At 36.6% G+C, this 20,592-nt stretch overlaps 1 protein-coding gene across 1 annotated transcript; it reads right to left on the reverse strand.

Moving 5' to 3' along the window:
- Nucleotides 1-256: 256 nt before the first annotated feature.
- On the reverse strand, nucleotides 257-12,227 carry LOC113280979 (DNA-directed RNA polymerase III subunit 1-like). Its single transcript, XM_026529607.1, has 27 exons — nucleotides 12,069-12,227; nucleotides 11,851-11,980; nucleotides 11,598-11,753; nucleotides 11,320-11,476; nucleotides 10,537-10,715; nucleotides 10,266-10,375; nucleotides 10,051-10,150; nucleotides 9,662-9,880; nucleotides 9,393-9,538; nucleotides 9,116-9,254; nucleotides 8,876-9,016; nucleotides 7,656-7,844; nucleotides 6,807-7,002; nucleotides 6,073-6,166; nucleotides 5,601-5,835; nucleotides 5,277-5,504; nucleotides 4,766-4,864; nucleotides 3,775-3,978; nucleotides 3,365-3,694; nucleotides 2,693-2,840; nucleotides 2,190-2,341; nucleotides 1,829-2,008; nucleotides 1,618-1,734; nucleotides 1,374-1,459; nucleotides 1,001-1,205; nucleotides 683-885; nucleotides 257-577 (listed from the first exon to the last, which is right to left on the reverse strand). Exons 1-27 carry the CDS (start codon nucleotides 12,155-12,157, stop codon nucleotides 520-522), a joined length of 4,290 nt encoding a protein of 1,429 aa, XP_026385392.1. The 5' UTR covers nucleotides 12,158-12,227; the 3' UTR covers nucleotides 257-519.
- Nucleotides 12,228-20,592: the final 8,365 nt, after the last annotated feature.

The following is a 20,592-nucleotide window of genomic DNA, read 5'->3' on the forward strand; positions in this document are numbered from 1 at the left end:
TATGTCCTAAAATATTGTTCGGCTTCTGTTTATAGTCATATTTTTTAGTTAAACTCTCAAATATATCCTTCAAATTTTTATAATTATAAAATTATTTTAAATATCACCAATCTAAATATTAAATGATATCTTCCTCAATAAAAAACAAATCTACTAAATCAATTCATAAAAATTTTTATTTTTATCTTCTATTTAAACATTTCTATAAATATTATAATTACCAATGTATTTTTCTTACATACTCCATATACTCCTTTTAATCTCCTTTTAATTTTAGTAATAATATATCATTCGGCAGGGATAGTTTTGTAAACTTTTCCGGTCTCCTTAATATCTTGACTTAGTCAAAGCGGACTAATAATTTAGGACGGAGGGAGTAATAAATATATAAATTGTTAATGTACCGCCCCAAAAAGCAATAGCCATTAAATGCTTGTTCTCTGTTTACAAGTTACAACAGATGGAGAGACCTTGTGCAACTATTTTACCCCTGAAATTGGGACGGTACTACAGTTTGTGTCATGTGCACGATAGGATTGGTTCCCCGCCGTAATCCAGTTGTGGTAGATGCTCAACTCTGGCAACAGGAAGAAACATTACGTTTTCAGCAAACTTCTAAAAAGTCCATTTGAATATGTTCAAATAGCAGTATAAAGATGAATGTCAAAATTTATATACATACCTTTGCCGGACTTTTAGTATTCCAGTGCCTAGTTGCATTGGTATACCCATAATGATGCATTCACTCACTCCTTCAATCATGTCCACTCTTCCATTTAAGGAACCGTTGAAGAGATGATCTTGTGTTTTCTCAAATGACGCTAACATAAGCACGCTTTCCTTCATCTTTTGGATACCAAATCTTGTGATTCCTAGCACCTCACCCTGTTAAGATAATAATCAGCCCGTTACAGTTTGGGATTCGAGAATCATTTGGTTTAAAGTTCTTTTAAAACTAATGCATGGAGTACTACAATTCAAATGAGATGAAACAACTCACGTTAGATGTCATCACATCTGCTAGGAGCATCATGTGGCGAACATCTATGCTCATTCTATATTCTTTCATGATGTGCTGAATTTCTTCAATTATACATCTTCTTGCAGCCTCAATTCCGAGAGTTTCTTGGACTTCTATGATATGGTTGCTTGTTGTTTCCTCTCCATTGACCCCTGGAATTCCCATGACAGCTCGAAGATTTGTCCTGCAAAAACTCGAAGTGATTTCCCGTATTATTCAACCACAAAAATCTATAACAAATCATGTAAATATAGCAGTAGACATGAATGTTCAGCTAGCCAAATAACTATATCCAGGTAAGTTGCAAACTTTTTCATGAATTATCGACAAGAGGGAGACTGAAAAAACTAACCCTTCCACAAACACCTCGTACTCGCCCGTACCCTTGCCCTTTTTCTGTTTTTCACTTACAATTACACGCTCAACTGTTGGAATGCCCTGCATGAAGAAGACAAGAAAAGGAAGTGAGATTAGATAATAAACCACCCACTCTAGCAGCTCCAGAAATTGGCAATTATCTTTCTCTTAAAAAAAGAAAAGAAAAAACAATATACTTTTACGGCAGTTGGAATCTAGAATAGAGTGTAATATCTCACCATTACAACAACTTCCGGAAGCATGGATTTCAAAGAGTGCAGTGCAAAGTGAATCTTGGTTCTATCTTTCTCAGGAGAACGAATTTTCAGACTTCTATAATCCAGTACCTCAACATACTGCGACAGGACCACAATTCCGTCACAGATGATATTTAAGAATTACCTTGAAATAAACATTAATGGTGCTATGTGCAGTATATGAATTCCTCACCTTTTCTGGATATAATTTTGATTTTGAAGGACTTAATTTTAATTTATGATGACCCAAGAGAGATTCTCGTACACTGTAAGCAGAAATCTTCAATTGTGAACACCGCATCAATTCCATATCCAGCGTTACAAGTATGTATGCTTCGCGTGTTTCGAGAACTATTTTGATGCTTTTAGCAATCTGCATATAAAGTCATCATGTAATCGTAAACCCCGGGAATGATACACTGACTGATCTCCGAAAGATTGTGACTACAATGTGCATTTTTATGGAAGAATGATGTCATTCTTCTACAAACAAGGTTGCACGGCACTGGAGAAGAAAAATGAGATAGTAGTGATGAGTGCTTCGAAGAACATACCTCGCCAAGCACTGTTTTCTCGATACAGCCTTTCACCATGCGTGCAGATCTAACATCTCTATCACTCTCAAGTTTAGCAGTAATAATAGGTGTACTTATATTTTTAGCACCGTTTATAATTTCCTTGATGCGAGGAACTCCAAGTGTAACATCTGATGCCGAGTTAAAGGATCACACTGAAAACTAATTAATAGTCACAGTTTCTCTGAAAAGAGTGGATTACTGTATCTTATGGTCATAGAAAAAGGACATAGTGATCGCTCCTGTCCTTCTCGTTCACATTACTAACCCCTACAGACTCACAAAGAACATTGCAAGTCCTTTGGAGTATGATGTCATAGTGGATATAGAGGAAACAAAAATGTACTAGAAGTGCACCTTACTTTGTCCGGACATGAGAGTAAAATGGGCAATCAAAGATTTAGTAGGAACTAAATCTAGCAACGACTTGTTAGAAAAAGAGAAGAATAATATGAAAATAAATGTAATCAACTAAAGGATACTCATGCTAGCAACTCCAGCAAAGTGGAATGTTTTTAAAGTCATCTGTGTCCCAGGTTCTCCTATACTTTGAGCTCCAATAGCTCCAATTGCAGTTCCAGCTTCGATTCTCTTTGTATAGTAACGAGAAATACAGGTTTCCAAGAAGACCTACGATTTTGAAACAAGAATTATACAGTGGCCATGCAACAGCAAAAGGGAACTATTCGATATATAGAAAATAATCAAGATTAACAGTAAAGCACATTCAGAAAAGCAAAACCAGTTGTTAGTTCCGAATACAATCTAATCTTATAGTGAATATCAAACATCTATGAGATTTTACTTAAACGTTAACATGAATTGTAAACTTGTAATTCTTAATAACATGAATTGTAAACTTGTAATTCTTAATAAGGATCAGGATACTTGAATGTTGTGTCTCGGAACTTATATGGACTTACTTAAATATGAAAAGTACACAGTTGCTCTAAAATATTCAAATTTTCAGCCAACCACATCGGAAATTATGTGCATATCAGATGCAATCGTGACTTAGGGAATTGGAACAATCATTTGAAGGCGGTTCAATAAAAAGACTATTTGTTGGTTGATGAATATTACAAGTTGCTCAAATGGTTAATCAAGAGAAGGATACGAGATAAAATAAGTAGCTTTGCATATTGCAGGTTTACCTGTAATTGTTGCAAAGTAATTCCAGCTACATTTGCAGAGACCTTTTCTAGAGACTGAGAGCCCATTTTCTCTTCATCTAATTGCAAACCCTTTCTTGTGTTCGTTAACGAAGTGATGCATTTGTAAAGAAACCCACCTTCTTTCCCTTCCTTGAAAGCTTCTTCATCCAGGAGAGATTTCTTAAAAGCTTCTTTCCCTTCACTGAAAGCTTCTTCCCCTTCCTTGAAACCACCTTCTGGGGTCATTATCAGTTCTGAGAGTCTAGAATCAGCAAGCTTTTTGATCTCCGTAGGAGACAAGCTGGAATGACCTCTAGCAGGGCAGGTAGCCTGAGAAGGGATGATATCTGAGTTTTTGCATATTTCCTGACAATAGTAATCACAAAGAAATTAACTAAAAGAAGTCAAACCTTTGCTTTCATGTACAATCTATCAAAATTTAAGGGAGATCCATCCTTTCCTTCCATTTTAGAGGGATCCATGCCATCATCTCCATAAATAAATTGGATGACACGACCACTAGCACTGCGAACTGTATTATCATACTGAATCGAGAGATCTTCCAACGCTTTGATCAGTCTACGAGACATGTAACCTGTGTCAGCAGTTTTCACCTGAGCAATTATAAAAGTGAATTGAAGTATTAAACCAACACGTCCATTTGGAAACAACGGTTCAGTAAGCTGGTGGCTGAGGAGAGTAAACCAAAACTGTAAAGCAGTAGAATAATCATTATCATTTAAGCATGTAATAAGTTGAGCCACAAAAGATGACATATTTCGAATATTACTATAAGATCTGCGATAGGACATCAACAGCAATGAATGGTAAGAGACCTTTACCCGCTATATATAAAAGAATATCCTCATGTATGTCATCTAATACACCACCTTACTGAAATTTAATTGAAAATGGAAACAATTCTTAAGCTTAAAAAGCTAGCAAAAACATTTAGTATCACAGTATAGTTTTTTCTTCAAGACATATCTTTGCTTTCTTTAGAAAGTGATGCACGATCATTTTCACCCTCAGTAATGGGTGGTGATTTTACCTTGCACTTAACTTTTCAAATATGACAAGTTGAATTAGCATAACCAAGAAGCTGACCTATATACAAGAATTATGGTTAATCTGACTACACCTACAGTTAAACCCTTGGGCGTTTAAATGCATACAATCATAAACTGTTTTTCAGGAGAAGAATCTTTATATATATAACAGGAAACATGCGGCGTTTAGTTGTGACAATAATCATTCCAAACCAACAAAAAAAACCCAGAAATTATTCATGCTTCACGTGGTTACATCAATGAGGCATGTGAACGACATCAAACTGAGCCAATAAGCAAGAACACAATGTTGGTGTTTAATAATTGAGAAGAAACCATTGAAGAGACTAACCGCAGTATCCACAAGACCTTCACGTCCTGCCATCGTATGAAAGAAAAACTCAGTGGGAGTCAAGCCAGTGTAGAATGAGTTCTCGACAAAACCTCTAGCCTGAAAGTAGAATAAATATTCCATCAGTAGTTAAATTTAACTTCCCTGCTAAGAATTTACTTTCCAATAACTGAAAATAAAGTAATGTGCATTGGGTTAACAGAAGAATACGCATATACTGTGTTAACAAGCTTTGTTCGACAAAATATATAAATAAGTTTCACTCTCAGCATGTAAGCTACAATGAGCATTTTACACGGTTCTATGCCATCCATTTTTATGAAACATAGTCCAATTTGAACATAAGTACGCTTCAAAACTAATAATTTGATGAAAATCAGAGCACATTATCAAACTAGTTTTTGAAGAAATGTGTACAGTGAACAGAAGAATGAATAGTGAAGGAGGGGATATATCAACAAAAGTTCAGGAAATTGCAACACAGACAAATAAGCGAGAAAATTGAGCTTACATCCGGTGCGGTTGAGTTCTTAGGGAAGTGGGGAAGATTTCTGTCGATAAAGCCGTTAGAAGCACGGCGACCCCCAACTGATTGCTGACCAACACATGCAATCATCTGACTGATATTATCCGGGGACCCTTTGGATCCACACTGCGACATAATCAGAGGGCTGTTCCTCCAATGCAGTTTTACTTTTTCATCTACTTTTTTGTTTTGTTCCGTGGTTCCCATACAAATCTGGGACCAATTAAACAGAGAAATCAAAATATTGTTTGCCTTCATTTATTTATGAAGATAAATATCAAACAAATGCAACCACATAACATAATTTACCTTTCCAGTTTTCTCTCTAACTCCATTGAGAAGATATGTTAACTCAGATTCCAATGTTTGAGCGGCATCACAACCTGGTTGAACTTGAAGTTGCCCGTTTTTGTATTTCTGAACAAGTGCATCATTTTCTTGTTTTTCCTTTTTGATCCTATCTTGTATCTCTTTCCTTAAAGACTCTCCAGGTTGGATATCATCAATACCAATTGAGAAACCATGGTTCCCAATCCAGCGAGCACTACAGGAAAGAAAGGAATTAAGAGTGTAACATATAAGCGAAACGGATTATAGTCCTTGCGAAGAATCAATTTCTGCAACAATTGGCTTGTCCCAATGAGAGGCTATGATCATTATATATTTAATCAAATAGGATAAGGATATCATCAATAATACACAGGCTATTTCGCAAAATAGATTGCCTCACTGACCTAGCGAACTAGAACGTTATCATAAGCTAAAGATTCATGAAAGATACCTCAATTTCGCTAGACGGTTCATACAAGCAGCAGCAGCATGTGCATTATAATCTCTAAGAAGAACAGAAAAAAGTCCATCTTTATTGCCATTTCCTGGAGGTGGATTCAGAGGAAAAGAAACCCTGGAAAGGTCAGTCTACAGGATCCAGAAAACAAAAACATAGGACACTGCGCAATATGGGCTTTTTCATAGTAAGAGAAGATCTCAAAAGTGCCCACTCAGGAAAAAAGAAGGCAACATATGTGGTTATGCTACTCAGGACATAATGGTTGATTCACGATATAATCCAGAAGGAGAACCAAGCTTGTATAGAAAACTAATGATGTCAGTAAAATGGTTTGCTTATCTATTGAAATACTTAAATGTGTTAGGTATAACTAACATGTAAAGCCAATTGCCCAATCACCGCCTACAAAATCCCGAACATAGTTGAAGGTGTTATGTGTCACTCATTTAACCAGTAACTCCGTTCTGTAAGGCATGGAGTTTGCATGCCTGTGACATCTTTTGATACAAAATGATTTCCTTGAAATAGAAGCCCTTAAATCCTTGATGCTTCACAGTGAAGCTACTTCGGACAAACTAATCCTCCCAAACTAAATATCTCACTTGTAATATATCGCATGCCAACAAAATGTTGTAGAAGACCAATGCAACTGCAAATGAAGAAATAAAATATGCAGCTCCAGCAATGATTTAACTTTTAAGATATGATGAGACAAAGGAACCCACCTAAAGTAGCTTTACCAACTTGCCCACAAATAAGTTCACTGTTCCGAAAATAGACAAACCCTTCATTTGGACACAATGTTTCTTTGCCCTGCTTGTAAGATTTTTCTGTAACAGTAAGATTTACATAGACTCTCATCTGAGCACGAGGGCGAACTAGAACACTGAATAGCTGTTTCCCAGTCCAAAGCTCTACTGGCTGTGAAAATGCAATTTTACATCAATTAGTCAATTTTTGATATATCTCTAACCATTTTAAGCACACATGCAAGACCACAGTTAATAAAGCCAGACAAGACTACTTGCATCTAAGTGAACAACATTTTACAAGCCAGAGATTTTTTACAAGAAACTGACTCAGAAGTAAATCCGAACTATTGTGCAAAAAGGAAGCTGCACTCAGCATGTGCATCCATTTGATTAAAAGATGCAACGAATTGAAGCAATCTTTTTTTCTAACTTATATATGGAAAAATCATGTTCTTCTGTTTGACAGCATTGAGTTCTATACAGATAAGATCAAATTCATGATACAGCGAGCATTCACATCGGATTCATAGAGACAAAAGAAAAACATAATTTTGAAACATGTTATATTTGATAGAATGGAGTGTTGCATGAAAAAGATTGATATCCCCCATACACATGGGAGGTTAAGGGAAGTACTTGGGATTCTTCATAACCAAAGCAAAAACTCAGAGAAAGAAATTAACCTTGAACAATAGTATCAGAGCAGTTGTTATTCCTAATACCAAATACTAAATGACAAGCATGAATAGGTACGAAACACAAAGAATAAGAATGGTGATCAAGACATCTATGATAACTGTGCATAACAAAGCCTTGTCTAACCTTAATTAAAGCCGGTGCTGGCAAATCAACAGATTCTATTGCATCACCCATATAAGTACACATAAGCGCAAAGGATGCACGATCATAGAATGTATCCCTCCGTGTAATGAGAAAGGAAGATGTTAGAAAATCTTGAGTAGATGCGACCAAAATTTCTCCATTTTTTGGTGTACACAAGTTATTTTGCACCTGCAAGCAATTACAGATGTAGAGGAAAGTTATGTGGACAGTTTGTTGAAACGGAAATAAAATAATTGGGATTGTGTAAGTGCTTGATAATTATTCTAGAAATACACACTCAAGTTTGATTATAACATTGAAGGACATAGAGGAAACTGGTGATAATTTGATGGTTCAGAATAACTGGCGTGCAACCTAGAAGGCTAAGCAATTCCAGTATAGATTTGAAATATGCAATTAAATACCAAACAATTCTAAGTGTTTGACCCTGGTCTAGGTCAAAACAGCAACTGATCGGTAAAAGCATTATCATACTCATGCTTTGCAGGAAAGTAATGAGATAGTGCAGTGTTTAGCGAAGGAAGGTAGCAATGAACATTCTTCATATGTGAAAAGTTCCTAAAATGTGAAGGACTGCATCAATAAAAGTTTTATGAGATGGACCAATCATCTCTGGTATATGTTCAAGAGGTGCAAATGAGGTTCAATGTTTACAAATGTAAACATTTACATTTACAGTCAAGACTGATGTCAAAAAAAAAACCTATCTATAGTACATTTACAGCCTTCATCAAATGTTTACACGTTAGCAATCAGTATCATACATGCACCTCATGAAAGCATTCAGTCGGAGTCGGCTAATGGGTTTCGTATCACAATGTTACTATCAACAGATTAAACAAGAAATGAAACATTACTTAAAAGAACAACTGAACTAAACACGAAAGAGAAGCACTAGAAACTTGACCAACAATTGTTAATGAAGGTATACTGGGATGAACTTAAACAACACTATCAGTCCCCTAGTATATCTAGTAAGAAACAACCTGCCCAAAAATCAACAACTTTTCAACCGGATGCAGGAAAGTTACAATTGAATTCATTGGAGGTTTAGCTTAAAACACATTGAATCATGTGTAACTCAACGCAAACAAACATCAGACAATTTTTAAATGGATATGAAGTTCTGAACATATAAAGATAAAGTAGTCACAAATCTAACAAAACCCACAAAAATATTTGAAGGACAAAGCAATTACCCCCATCAGCATGAGAGCCTCTGTGCGAGCCTCTTCTGTTTGAGGAACATGCATATTCATCTCATCACCATCGAAGTCAGCATTGTATGGATTACAAACAGATTCATTGAACCTCAATGTTCTCCAAGGCATTATTTTCGCCTACAAGCATTTGCAAATGAAATCAATATGGGACGAAGAGAACAAAGAAAAACAAATTAAACAAAGTGTAACATTCAAACAAGATGTTGATGCAAATACCCTATGACACATTATAGACATGCGATGCAAGCTAGGCTGACGATTAAATAACACAACATCCCCATCTTCCAGATGCCTTTCTACAATGTCTCCAAATTTGAGTCCATAAGCATCACTTTTTCGTCTTCTATTCAGAATCCTGCAGAAGGATCAGGTAAGTCAATTACCACGGGAAAATTAAACTAAAACAGGATAACACACTATTGAAAACAAAATACAACAATACTGAGATTTTCTTATATGCAATCAGTAAGATGAGATGAACAATAGCACATACCTCACTGAACCAGCAGATATAATAGATTTTGCTCCTGGATATTTATAAGCACCGTTGACAACACATTTCCTTAACTTCTCTATGTTGTGCTGGGACACTAGTTCTGGGTATGTTAAGGTTTGAGCAATCAAGATAGGTATGCCCACCTAAAAAAAGACACAAAATACAAACCATTCATCAGATGTGTTAGCCAATTACGTGCACAAACAAGTATGCAACAACTAAAATGCAACAACCAAAGATAGTCAAAGCTAAAAACAGCAAGTAACCTCTGTAATTTTAAGATTAGGATCAGGGGAAATAACAGTCCTGGCAGTATACTCAACACGTTTTCCACACAAGTTCCCACGAAAGCGCCCCTGTTTCCCTTTGAGACGTTGGACGAACCCTCGTAATGGTTTTGAGGACTGCATCATACTTAGGGGGACACCGCGGACTTCGCTATTGATATATTGTGCAACCTCAACTTGGAGTAGTTCCCAATCACCCTGCAAGTCGAGTAACAGTGTTACTATGATTAGAGCATAAAAGACATTCATCAGAACCAAAGAAACAAGAAGCAGCAATTTTTCTAATCAGACTATTGTGATAATAGTTTGAAAAATGTCGCAAGAAACTGAAAAGTAAACAATAAGCCATGTTATGCTCTGATCCGTACCAAACATTGGGAAGTGGACTTCTTGCCATCTAAGTCTTGTCGGAGGGAAGCATTTGTTTGAATAATGGTATTAAGTTTAGAAGTGATATCATCTTCGTTACTGCGGCAAAAGCAAATTGATAATCAATTCACTAATTAAGCACATAGAATAAATTATCACGAGCAACTCAAACAGCAGCACTAAAGACATAAATGTTCAACCATGTATAACCAACCTTCTTCCTCCATCTACAAAAGAAGAAGGACGGATAGCTATAGGAGGCACCAAAATGTCTGTAATAATAAGTTTCTCAGGCCTATCACTGAGATATAGTAGTTCACAGTCCTGCAATACGAAGATAAGGAATATTAACAAACAGAAAAAGAAAAAAAAAAGTGCAAGGAATAGAGAATGAAGCTAAAGAATCGTGTCATATATCTTGCTTGAGAATTTTATCTCGAAAGGCCATTTTATGTACCCAAACTATCATCAATAGGAGCTTATACCTGGTCCAGTATTCTTTTAAAGAGACCAAGAACTCTAACAGGGTTAAGAATTTGAATACGTGTCCCAGAATCTTTCGTCCCAGAAAGTGCTGCTTTGCATTCTTTATCTGTGTCATCCGTAAATTTTTTGCTTCGGTCATGAATAATACCCATAACTGTTCCTGCTTTTTTCACTACAGCTGCAAGTACAAATTTGGCATACGAATTTAGTGACGACCATACTTATCTTGAAAATAATCACCTTTGCCATGTGCCCATGACCTTAATCATGTTTCAATATGTTAAACATTAGTTTCTATTCATTTATTCGAAGAGTTTCCCGATTCCCCTAAGCTGACAGAAAAGGTCACAGAAACAAGCTCACAGACAAGTTGGGGAAGTGCAGAGTCTTATGCACCCACCAAAATACCAATTAGCTAATTCAGAGTCTACAATGCGGCCTCAATTGCTCGAGACTGATGGTTCGATGCTGTGTGCACAGAATTATTATTTAATACTTATATTTATTTTAAACATAATTATTATCCAGTAAATCATACTACTTTTACAATGTTTGAATAAAGTACAAACAGAAATTATGTGAGATTTGGTATATGCTGTGTTCTGAAGAACTGCTACAATTTGATGATCCATTTTCCATTGTTTGCCTATCCTCACAGAAAAGTGCACGAACAATATTACACAAATGTTTCTGTGTGCAACATTGCTAGTTCCGACTCTACTATCAATGAAGTAAGATAAGTCTCTATCATCAATGTATTAAAAAAGGGATAGAAGGCAAACCATTGATGTATCCGCATCTGCTGCATGTTTTGGGTTTACAACTTTTTAATATCGCCTTGGCTGTGGCAGTCTTCTGCAAAGCCTCCGCTTTGGGATTCCTCATCTTCTTTAAGTAACTTACACGTTCTTTCTCCGACAGTAGTATTCGAGCACATGACTGTAACAAATACAAAATTTAGTACATACCAATGAGTAGCTAATGTATAATGTAAATATGGAAAAACCGTGACCATAATGTGAAGCAAGCAAAACATAATCAAATTGCAGAATTACCATACCTTACATATGCATTTAAGAATATTAAGAATCGCATTGAAGTATCCAACATTGAACACCGGAAGGCAAAGATGCAAATATCCATAATGTCCTGGGCAATTCACAAAATCGCCATGGCATGTTTCACAAATGATACCCATTTTGCTACCAGCAGGACCCTGAAATCAACCACATAGTTCAAGCATACGTCATGACCACAAGACAAAACCATAATTGGCTACACTATACAAGTTGTTTAAAAGAAATACAACATACCATACGAGAATCGAGCAATGCATTCTTCTTAGGCTTTCTGTTTTGATCATAAAAACCACTATCATACACTTGAACTTCAGAAGCTTTCATGATTTCTGGTCCAGACATCATTGAGAACTTTATACTTTGACTGCAACAAACAAAAATCAATCAGAACAATTTTCAGGCTACAAACAAAAACAGACTAAAAAAAAAGTAAAATAATGAATTGAGCTTACATCTTCCTAGGTCCAACATCTTCGACATACGGTTGCTTCGTAAACTGGAATTGAGCTTGAGCTTCTGAGTGTCTTGCAGTCGTCGCCATTGTTACTCTGATCAATCACTTGAATGAAGAACAAAAAAGGGAGGCAGAAGAACAAAAACAGAAATTGTTGATGTCGTAAAAACCTAGGAAGAAAAATATTATTATTCTCTCACCGAAGGCAGCAATTATTATATTTATACAACCAGATGCTTTCCAATGGTAGTTTTTTGATTATAAACTAGAAGTAGAAAAAAGTTTCTGGCGGTGTGGGACTAATGAAAATAAGAAACACGGATCGTTAAAATGGATTTGGGCCAGTTATCATATTCTTATGGGTCCAGAATATTTTTCGACTTGGGAACAACTATATCTACCACCGCTGTTTTGCCGTGGACACCATCCAAATTAAAAGTGGTTAATCATAAACCTTTTTACTACTATCTTAACGTCCACTGTAAAAATTATTTTCATCGTCATCAGTTGATCCTGTGAGTTATGTTAACTAGTAAGTTCAATTTCTTAAACGAAAGAAAAACAAAAAGAAAAATGTTTTTCCGTTGTCTGGATTTGATTTTCATTTTTGGGCCGACCGAGCGAAGCGAGGGAGGACCTTTATATGCAATCCTGGTATAGGGGCAGCAAGTGTGATAGCAATGTCCTTCTAATTGGTTAGGGGGTGTCCTATAGGGGTGTAAATTGACTAGATTACCCTTTTTGCTTTAAATGGACTAATTTGTCCCTCCTTTTTAAATTGAAAAGACTGAATTGTCCTCCATCATATTTAAATCTAATTATGAATAGAGTAAAATCAAAATCAGTTTTTTTTTTCTTTCATCTTCTCTACTCCTCCATTGTAACCGTAAGGGAGCTTCCACCATTAAAACTTCATCGATTAATTGGCGATTCCCAACAGTACTAATCGTTGATTAAAGTCTATAATATAGATGACGAGGAAGAAGAAAGTTGACGAAGATTCAACCGCCTCCAATCAACAAAATCCCTCAACCGGTGAAGAACCCCAATTCCAAACTCCTCAAGTTGAGAAATCAGGATTAATGACTTATATGAGGTATGTAATCAAAAACCCAGTCAATATTTTGTGTATTCTGTTAAATTCAAGTGTATTCTATATCAAAAATTAGGGTTTTAGGTTCAAAATTTGAATTTGAATTCTGGAAATGAGGTTTCTGCGGTTGGTATTGTTTCAATTACCAATCGTATCTTAACTATTTGATGCATATACGGTTCGTAACAATTGAAATCATCAAAAATAACGAACCGTATGTTCTAGTGTTTGAGTTTTTGTGCAGATACGGTTGGTACGGGACACCCTATTACGAACTGTATTCCTTCATGCATGTTAATTTTTTTCTAGTCGGTTCGTAACTGTGAGTTCGTAACCAACCGTATGTGTTGTACGGTACGTAATGTGTGTTGATTATCAACCGTACTTTTGAGTTGTGCGACGTGTAGAATTTCACTCTACGGTACAAGAAAATATGAACCGTATAATAGTTACGGCTCGTAAGTATCATTAGTCTCCAACCGTATGTCATCCTAATACTTTAACCACTTTCAAAGTTGTTATACGGTTGGAGACGAAACCAAAGTTACCAACCGTATGTCATCCTGATGCTCAAACCAATTTCAAAGTTGTTATACGGTTGGAGACGAAACCAAAGTTACCAACCGTTTCTTTTACACAGTTTGTAACTTTGAAAAATTATGAACCGTATCTTTTATACGGTTGTTCTGGAGATCTCATTACCAACCGCATGTTTTGTTTTTCAATATATTTTGAGTTTCTTTGTTTGTATCTTGTTTGTTCAACCTTTAATAAATCATACAAATGTATTGCTTGTGTAAGAATCCTGATAGGGTTAAGAATAAGAGAGGGAATAACTTAACTCCGATTGATCATACACCCACCCCTCGCGGTGACAAGAATTTAGGGGTATATCATAGAGGTGACCATGTGAAGAAGAAGAATCAGTTTGAGATTAGGTTAAGAGAACCATCTGTAAGTAACTCTGGGGTTGAATTAGAAGGAGGTGAGCATAATGATCAATAAATGGAAGAAGAGGAAGTAATTCCTCATGAATCCAGTGAAGAGGAGTAAGAAGAAGGAAATAATGAAAAGGAGGGAGAGGAAGAAATTGATGAAGATGAGGAAGAGGAAGCAAATGATGAAGAGGGAGTACAAAACAAGGGAAAAGAAATTTTCGTAGCTACAACTCTACCTCGAGCCAAACCAGTTAAAGAAAAGAATCCGAGAAAGGAACCCGCGCCAAAAGGGTTGCATATTCCTACAGGAAAAGATTTGATGTTTCCACAGAAGAAGAATAGATGTCCCTGGGGCGAGGCACCAGATAAGTCCTCAATCTTATTTGGTTATACCAATTCCTGGGCCGCAAAAGTTTGTGCAACTAGGGTATATTTCTCTTAACACATTGTTATAATTTATTTCGATTTTTTTTCGTTTGTATTTATGTATATTTCATTAATCTTAGTTTAAAAAAATATGTTTGTATTTTTTTTAAGGACCATGCAAGGGCGAACAAATTGCTCAAGCGTCAAAGGGCTGGTTATTGACCAATAAGTGAAGAATGTGGTGATGTTCGTACTCTAGTGTCAGCTTCAGGATTAGGGCCTGGAATTGAGCATAACCAATCGAAGTATGATAGTGTTATAGTCTCTGCCTTCAGGGAACGATTTTGGCCAGAAACCGATACGTTTCATCTCCCATTTGAAGAGATGACAATAATACTGGACGACGTGAAGCAAATTCTTGACTTGGAAGTTGAATAAAAATGTTTGTATGAAGGTTTCGATAACAACATGTCTTGGACTGATCTTTACAGCCTTGTCGAGGAAACACTTGGGTGGGATAAAGACAAGACCGAGATGGAGTTTATGTTGGCTGGTGGTTATGACCCTTCGCAACCAAACAAGGTTAACAAGGTAAAGAAGCTGTTGTTGAATAATTTGAGGATGAAGTTTGGAGGCACCCTCAAAAAGCAAGAGGCAGGTGAGGTGATAGATGAAACAAGAGCTAGGCGTACCGCCACAGCGTATTTGTTGTATTCTATTGGGACCGTATTCATGCCCGATAACTCGGAAAAATGGGTGAATGTTCATTACCTACAGTTGTTGAAGGATTTGAACAAGACCAGAGAGTATTCGTGGGGCACCGCCACGCTTGCATATTTACTTGAAAGTCTAAGAAAGGCCTCGAGAGTTGGAGCTACTGAAATTGTTGGGAATGTTGCGCTTCTAATGGTAAGTTCGGTTACATTTTATCACTTTTTATTTTATGATTGCTTGTTATGTTTATCTTCTAATTGTAGTTGTGTATCAATTGCTTAAATGATTTTATTTTTTTCAAGGCATGGGTGTATGACCACTTTCCGAGCCTGAGACCTTCTACTGAATGGAATGAACATGATCATGGACCTACAAGAAAGAAGTTTATGTTCACTGGTAGACAAAAGAGGAACAAATAAGCGAAGCTCATTAAAAGGAGGGAGGAAATAGATGCTTTCAGCGTTGAAGATGTTATCTTTGACCCTTATTTGAGGATTGAAAATGGAGTTGATGCTCGTCGTTTCACACCGACCGCAGGCTACAATGGACCATTGTATCATGCTACAGGTTATGTTATGACCAATCCTCGTCGAACTCTACGCCAAATTGCTCATACTCAAGGAAAGGTCGTTAAGGAAAACTTCAAATTATCCAAGGATGGATCCGAGACAAAAGGCCCCACTATTGTACTCAACTACCGCCCAACTCCGACGTTTGATGTTTGGAACAACCGCCATCAACAAGCATACCAACTTGCAATTGGAGAGGAAACGGCTTGTAACAACAGGAAAGAAGCCGTTGATGATTACATAGATTGGTATTATCACTTTAGTCATCCACATGTGATTAATAATGATCCGGAGGCCCAGCCACTTATTCAAAAGGCAATAGAAAAAAGGATGGCTGCCGAGGAGAGCAAAGAGACAAAGGGACTATTTGGTATGACTTGGAAGAAACTATATTTCATGTCGGTACGTAACTTTGTTATCCTCATGACTTGGAATTTAATTCTAATTTATATTATGTATTATGGAATAATCTCTAAATATTCTTTTTTATGTGTGAATAGAAAGAGCGAGGACAAAATTTGGCTAATAGTATGACTTCATGCATCCGTGCTAATGGTGTGATCGAACCTCCTCAACAAAGGACCTTACAAGAGCAAATAAGGAAAATGCATGATCCAACCCGGAAGGAATTGTACGAGGGGTTGTCACGGGAGAAAGAGGCTTAGAGAGGAGCAGAAAGCAACTGGAGGTGCGAGTACTAGCCATAATCAGCCGTCATCTAGCAGCGAAGAGACGCAATTGGAAGAGGATTTGCATGGTGTGGGTACTAGCCAAAGAGGTGGTCGCGGTGTTCGTAGAGGAGGTGGTCGTAATGGTGGTGGTCGTAATGGTGGTGGTCGTCATGATGGTGCTCGCACTCGTGGTGGTGGTGGTACCACCAACAAAAGAGGTCGTGGTCGCAATGCTTAATGGTTGTGTGACATTTGATAGCAAGATAACTTTTTATTTCTTAGCTTTGTGTGGTTAGTTTTTTAGTTTAGGGATATTATGAAGAACTAATGGTTGTGTGGTTAGTAGTTTTTAGCTTATGGATATCATCACGAACATGTTATGAATTGTGTGGTTATGGATTTTATCTTATGAATAACTTATGAACTGTGTGGCATGTTATGAATCTCAAGTTGCGATTGGTATGAATTTTCAAGTTACAAACCGTAGCTAGTTTAGCAAGAAAATGTCAAGTTTTAAAGTACTTACGGTTGGTAATGAAATGCACTTACAAGCCGTAGCCAACTTACGATGTGTAGTTTTTTTCATTATCAACCGTAGATTACCTTGGAATTTTTGAAAAATGTAGAAGTTGCACATACGGTTGGTATTTAAATTCACTTACAAACCGTAAGACACCTACGGTTTGTATTATTTTGCATTATCAACCGTATATTACCCTGGAACTTTTGAGATTTGGAGAAGTTACACATACGGTTGGTAAAGAAACAACCTTATCAACCGTAAACCTGGTATATCAAAGCTTAGCAGAGTTACGGTTTGTAAAGAAACAACCTAATGAACCGTATCCCTAAGAATTCATTTTTCATCAGAGTTACGGTGTGTAAGCCTATGATAGTTACCAACCATAACTCTGATAAAAATTCAATTTTCCTGGATGTCCACGATCTTATCCACTGAGTTTTCATTGTTTTATTTGAAAATATAGCCGTTGAAACCTTCAACGACTCTATTTTTAAAAAATAGATCCGTTACATAATACAAAAAAACGAATTTATATATATAGCCATTGTTTGTTATATATATATGCTTATCCTCCTTACTAGAAGTTACACCTCCACATGAATCATCTCCTAGCTTACTTTAAATTAGATTATGGCTCTAAATCCTGAATTTACATTGGAAGAAAATTTATGTATTTGCCGCAACTATGTTCTATGATATGCAAAAATAGGAGAAGAACGACGTCGATGCGGTTTTGTGAGTACAAGTTATTTGAGAACTCTTTTTGAAAACTTTTGTTCCGAAATAGGTAACCCTAATCATCGTGATGGAATTATGTTGTATGTTCGATATGAAACTATTCGGGATAACGTTCAAGAATTTATGACATTAGTTCGTATTATGGGTCAAATACGATTAAGGGGTGAAACTGATGCTAAAGTTTTAGAGAGCTTTATTCAAGAATGGAGACGATGGAAAAGGTCGAGTTTTCAATACTTACCTCATTTCAACATCCTTAAAGACTTTTATCGCACTCGTAGACCGGAATATTAGTATCCTTTTAAGTCGCACAAATGAATGAGTTGTAATGTCTTTTATATTTGTAGTGGTTTAATGGTTGTAATGTTGATTTAGTAATGAAGATTGTCTAATGGTTTTAAATGAGTTGTAATTTCTTTTATATTTGGTGTCAGGGTATGTTACGGTTAGTAACTAGATTATCGATACCAACCGTAAGTGGAAATGGCAGTTAAAATTTGTTTCTGGAACTACTTACGGTTGGTGATTGAATCTAGTTACCAACCGTACATCACTAGTTACCAACCGTAACTTACTATGAAACCTTGCCTCCTATTGATATTAGCTCAACATACTTGGATTTGATATACATTCATTGAACAAAATACTTCATTCATAACGTGAATCAAATAGATATGATATTTTCACTCTTAATCATATCACATCTAGTCAAAATACCAAAATACAAAATATAAAATGTATTTCACCAAGATTTGTAAACATTTAAGCATCCTCTTCATCATCGGTCATAACTATGAATTGCTTCCGCATAGACAACATTATGGCCTTTCATAATTCAATCCTTTTCTCAAATCGATTGCACCAAGTCTTGGGGAGTTCACCGTCACACCCAAATTCCCTCCACAATGGAGGTAATGGGCTTCCTTCATGCAATCGGAGGCCGTTTTAATGATTTCCTTCCACATGCCCCATGACAACAGTTTTTGTTGTTGACAAATCTTTGTCAAACGGGTTTCTTGTTGGTGCAAATGTATGGCTCATGGTGTTGGAGATTAAATGAATGACGCAATTGAATGCATTGGCGAGTAGTTGGCCACATATAGGCATGCGCATCCAATATTCGCTTGTCAAACATATATTGTCGGTTAACCGCCTTTCCATTTTCGCGAAGCTCTCATTTAACACCTCATCAGTATCGTCTCTTTCAACTCTCATCATCGGCTTATAGAAGTCACGGTAACCACGTAGTTCCATTAAGCATTTTTGTCTTATGTAAGTAACTTGGTCACAACCCCACCCTATCGCGTCTTCAAAGGGTCCAAGTTGCTCCACGAAGACGTGGTAACCACAATTCCCATCACCATGAACATCCTCCGTGGCCTTGATATGATCACGAATAAAGTAAGGGAAAAAACCAAGGTAATATTTATATCGAATGTGATAGTTCCGTCTATATCGTCCATTCTCATCTCTAGTTGGTGGTTTAGGCACTCCTTTTATATATATTGTCTCCTTCTCCTTCTCACCACTTGACGGAATTTTTTCAACCATCAGACTCTTTCCATTGTTCCTTGCTAATTGTTTAACACCAACTTTACCAACAAGTCTTTTTATTGAACTATCTTGGGAGGAAACCTCGGGACCGACATAGGAACCTTTACCTTTAACTCTATCATTTGTTTTCCCACTTTCTTTGCAACCATTTCCTTTAACAACAACTTTGCTTCTTTCTTGTTGTTTAGAGCGAAATACTGGACCTTTTCCTTTTAAATCATTTTTGCTTGTTGCACTTTCTTGAGTAGGAAGCTCGATACATTTTTGTTGTACATTTCGACGGCTTGGTTCTCCTTTATCCGCTTGACCTCTTTTTTCGTTTTTTTCTACCTTGAACATCATCCTCTTCCATCTCATCCTCCGCTTCATATTCCTTTCTCAACCATTCATAACCATAAAGGATCTATTTTCTTTGATTCTTCCGTCAATTCTCTTGCTTTTTTATTTCCTACGTAACTCTTTTTTTTGGTATGAGGCCTCCCCTTACTCTTCCCCTTTGGTGGTTCCTCGATATCATACCTAAATTGTGGATATACGAAATCTCTCAAGTTACTCAACCATATTTTCCTTTGGCCTTGGCTTAGTGTAGCATATTTCTCGGCTAGAGCTTTTCCAATATCGGTATCGGCAAACGTTCCTCCAAATTGTGGATCAAAAATTGTTTCACAGAATGTTAATTGTTTCCAAAAGGTATCAACATCTTGAATCGGGATCACTTTGTCTTGATATGTGGCTATAACATGCCGACATGGGAGTCCCAAACATGTCATGTTTGGACAAACACACTCTTATTCATAATCCCCCAATTCATAATGTTGTACTTCATACATTATCTTCTCAATTGCTTTGTGCGAAACTTCATGTGTAATTCCCCTTAGCCACTCATTGTTTATCCATCTGGTGTGTTGTTTGCTTCGGCTTTTTTCAAAAGACTCTGTAACTCTATCGTGATCACGGAGAAAATACGAATTCATGGCTTTAAATAATATAACTAACCCACCATTACAATTATGAAGTTTATTCTTCAACCGGTTGTGAGATGACTCCGCCGTACTTATAGCTTGGTTGTCATAGTGCCTATATTGGTTAGTGAACGCCGATACAAACTTCTCTTTGTGCGGATCTAACCAATTATCAAAAAAATACTTCACAACACTTGGATAACCTCTTTTCCAATGAGCCACTAACATACGAGCTCTATTCTTATATTTATCCACGGTGATATAATAGGTCAAGGCTCTCCACTCCGTTTTGAAACTTTCCCATTTTAGTTCTGCAAACTTGTCATCCTTCTTAAATTTCTCTTTAGCTTCATCTTGTTTATGTAACGGTAGTTTCTTTATTCTATTCATTTCT

The sequence above is a fragment of the Papaver somniferum genome, chromosome 5, assembly GCF_003573695.1.
Source record: "Papaver somniferum cultivar HN1 chromosome 5, ASM357369v1, whole genome shotgun sequence".
Classification (NCBI taxonomy): Eukaryota; Viridiplantae; Streptophyta; class Magnoliopsida; order Ranunculales; family Papaveraceae; genus Papaver; species Papaver somniferum.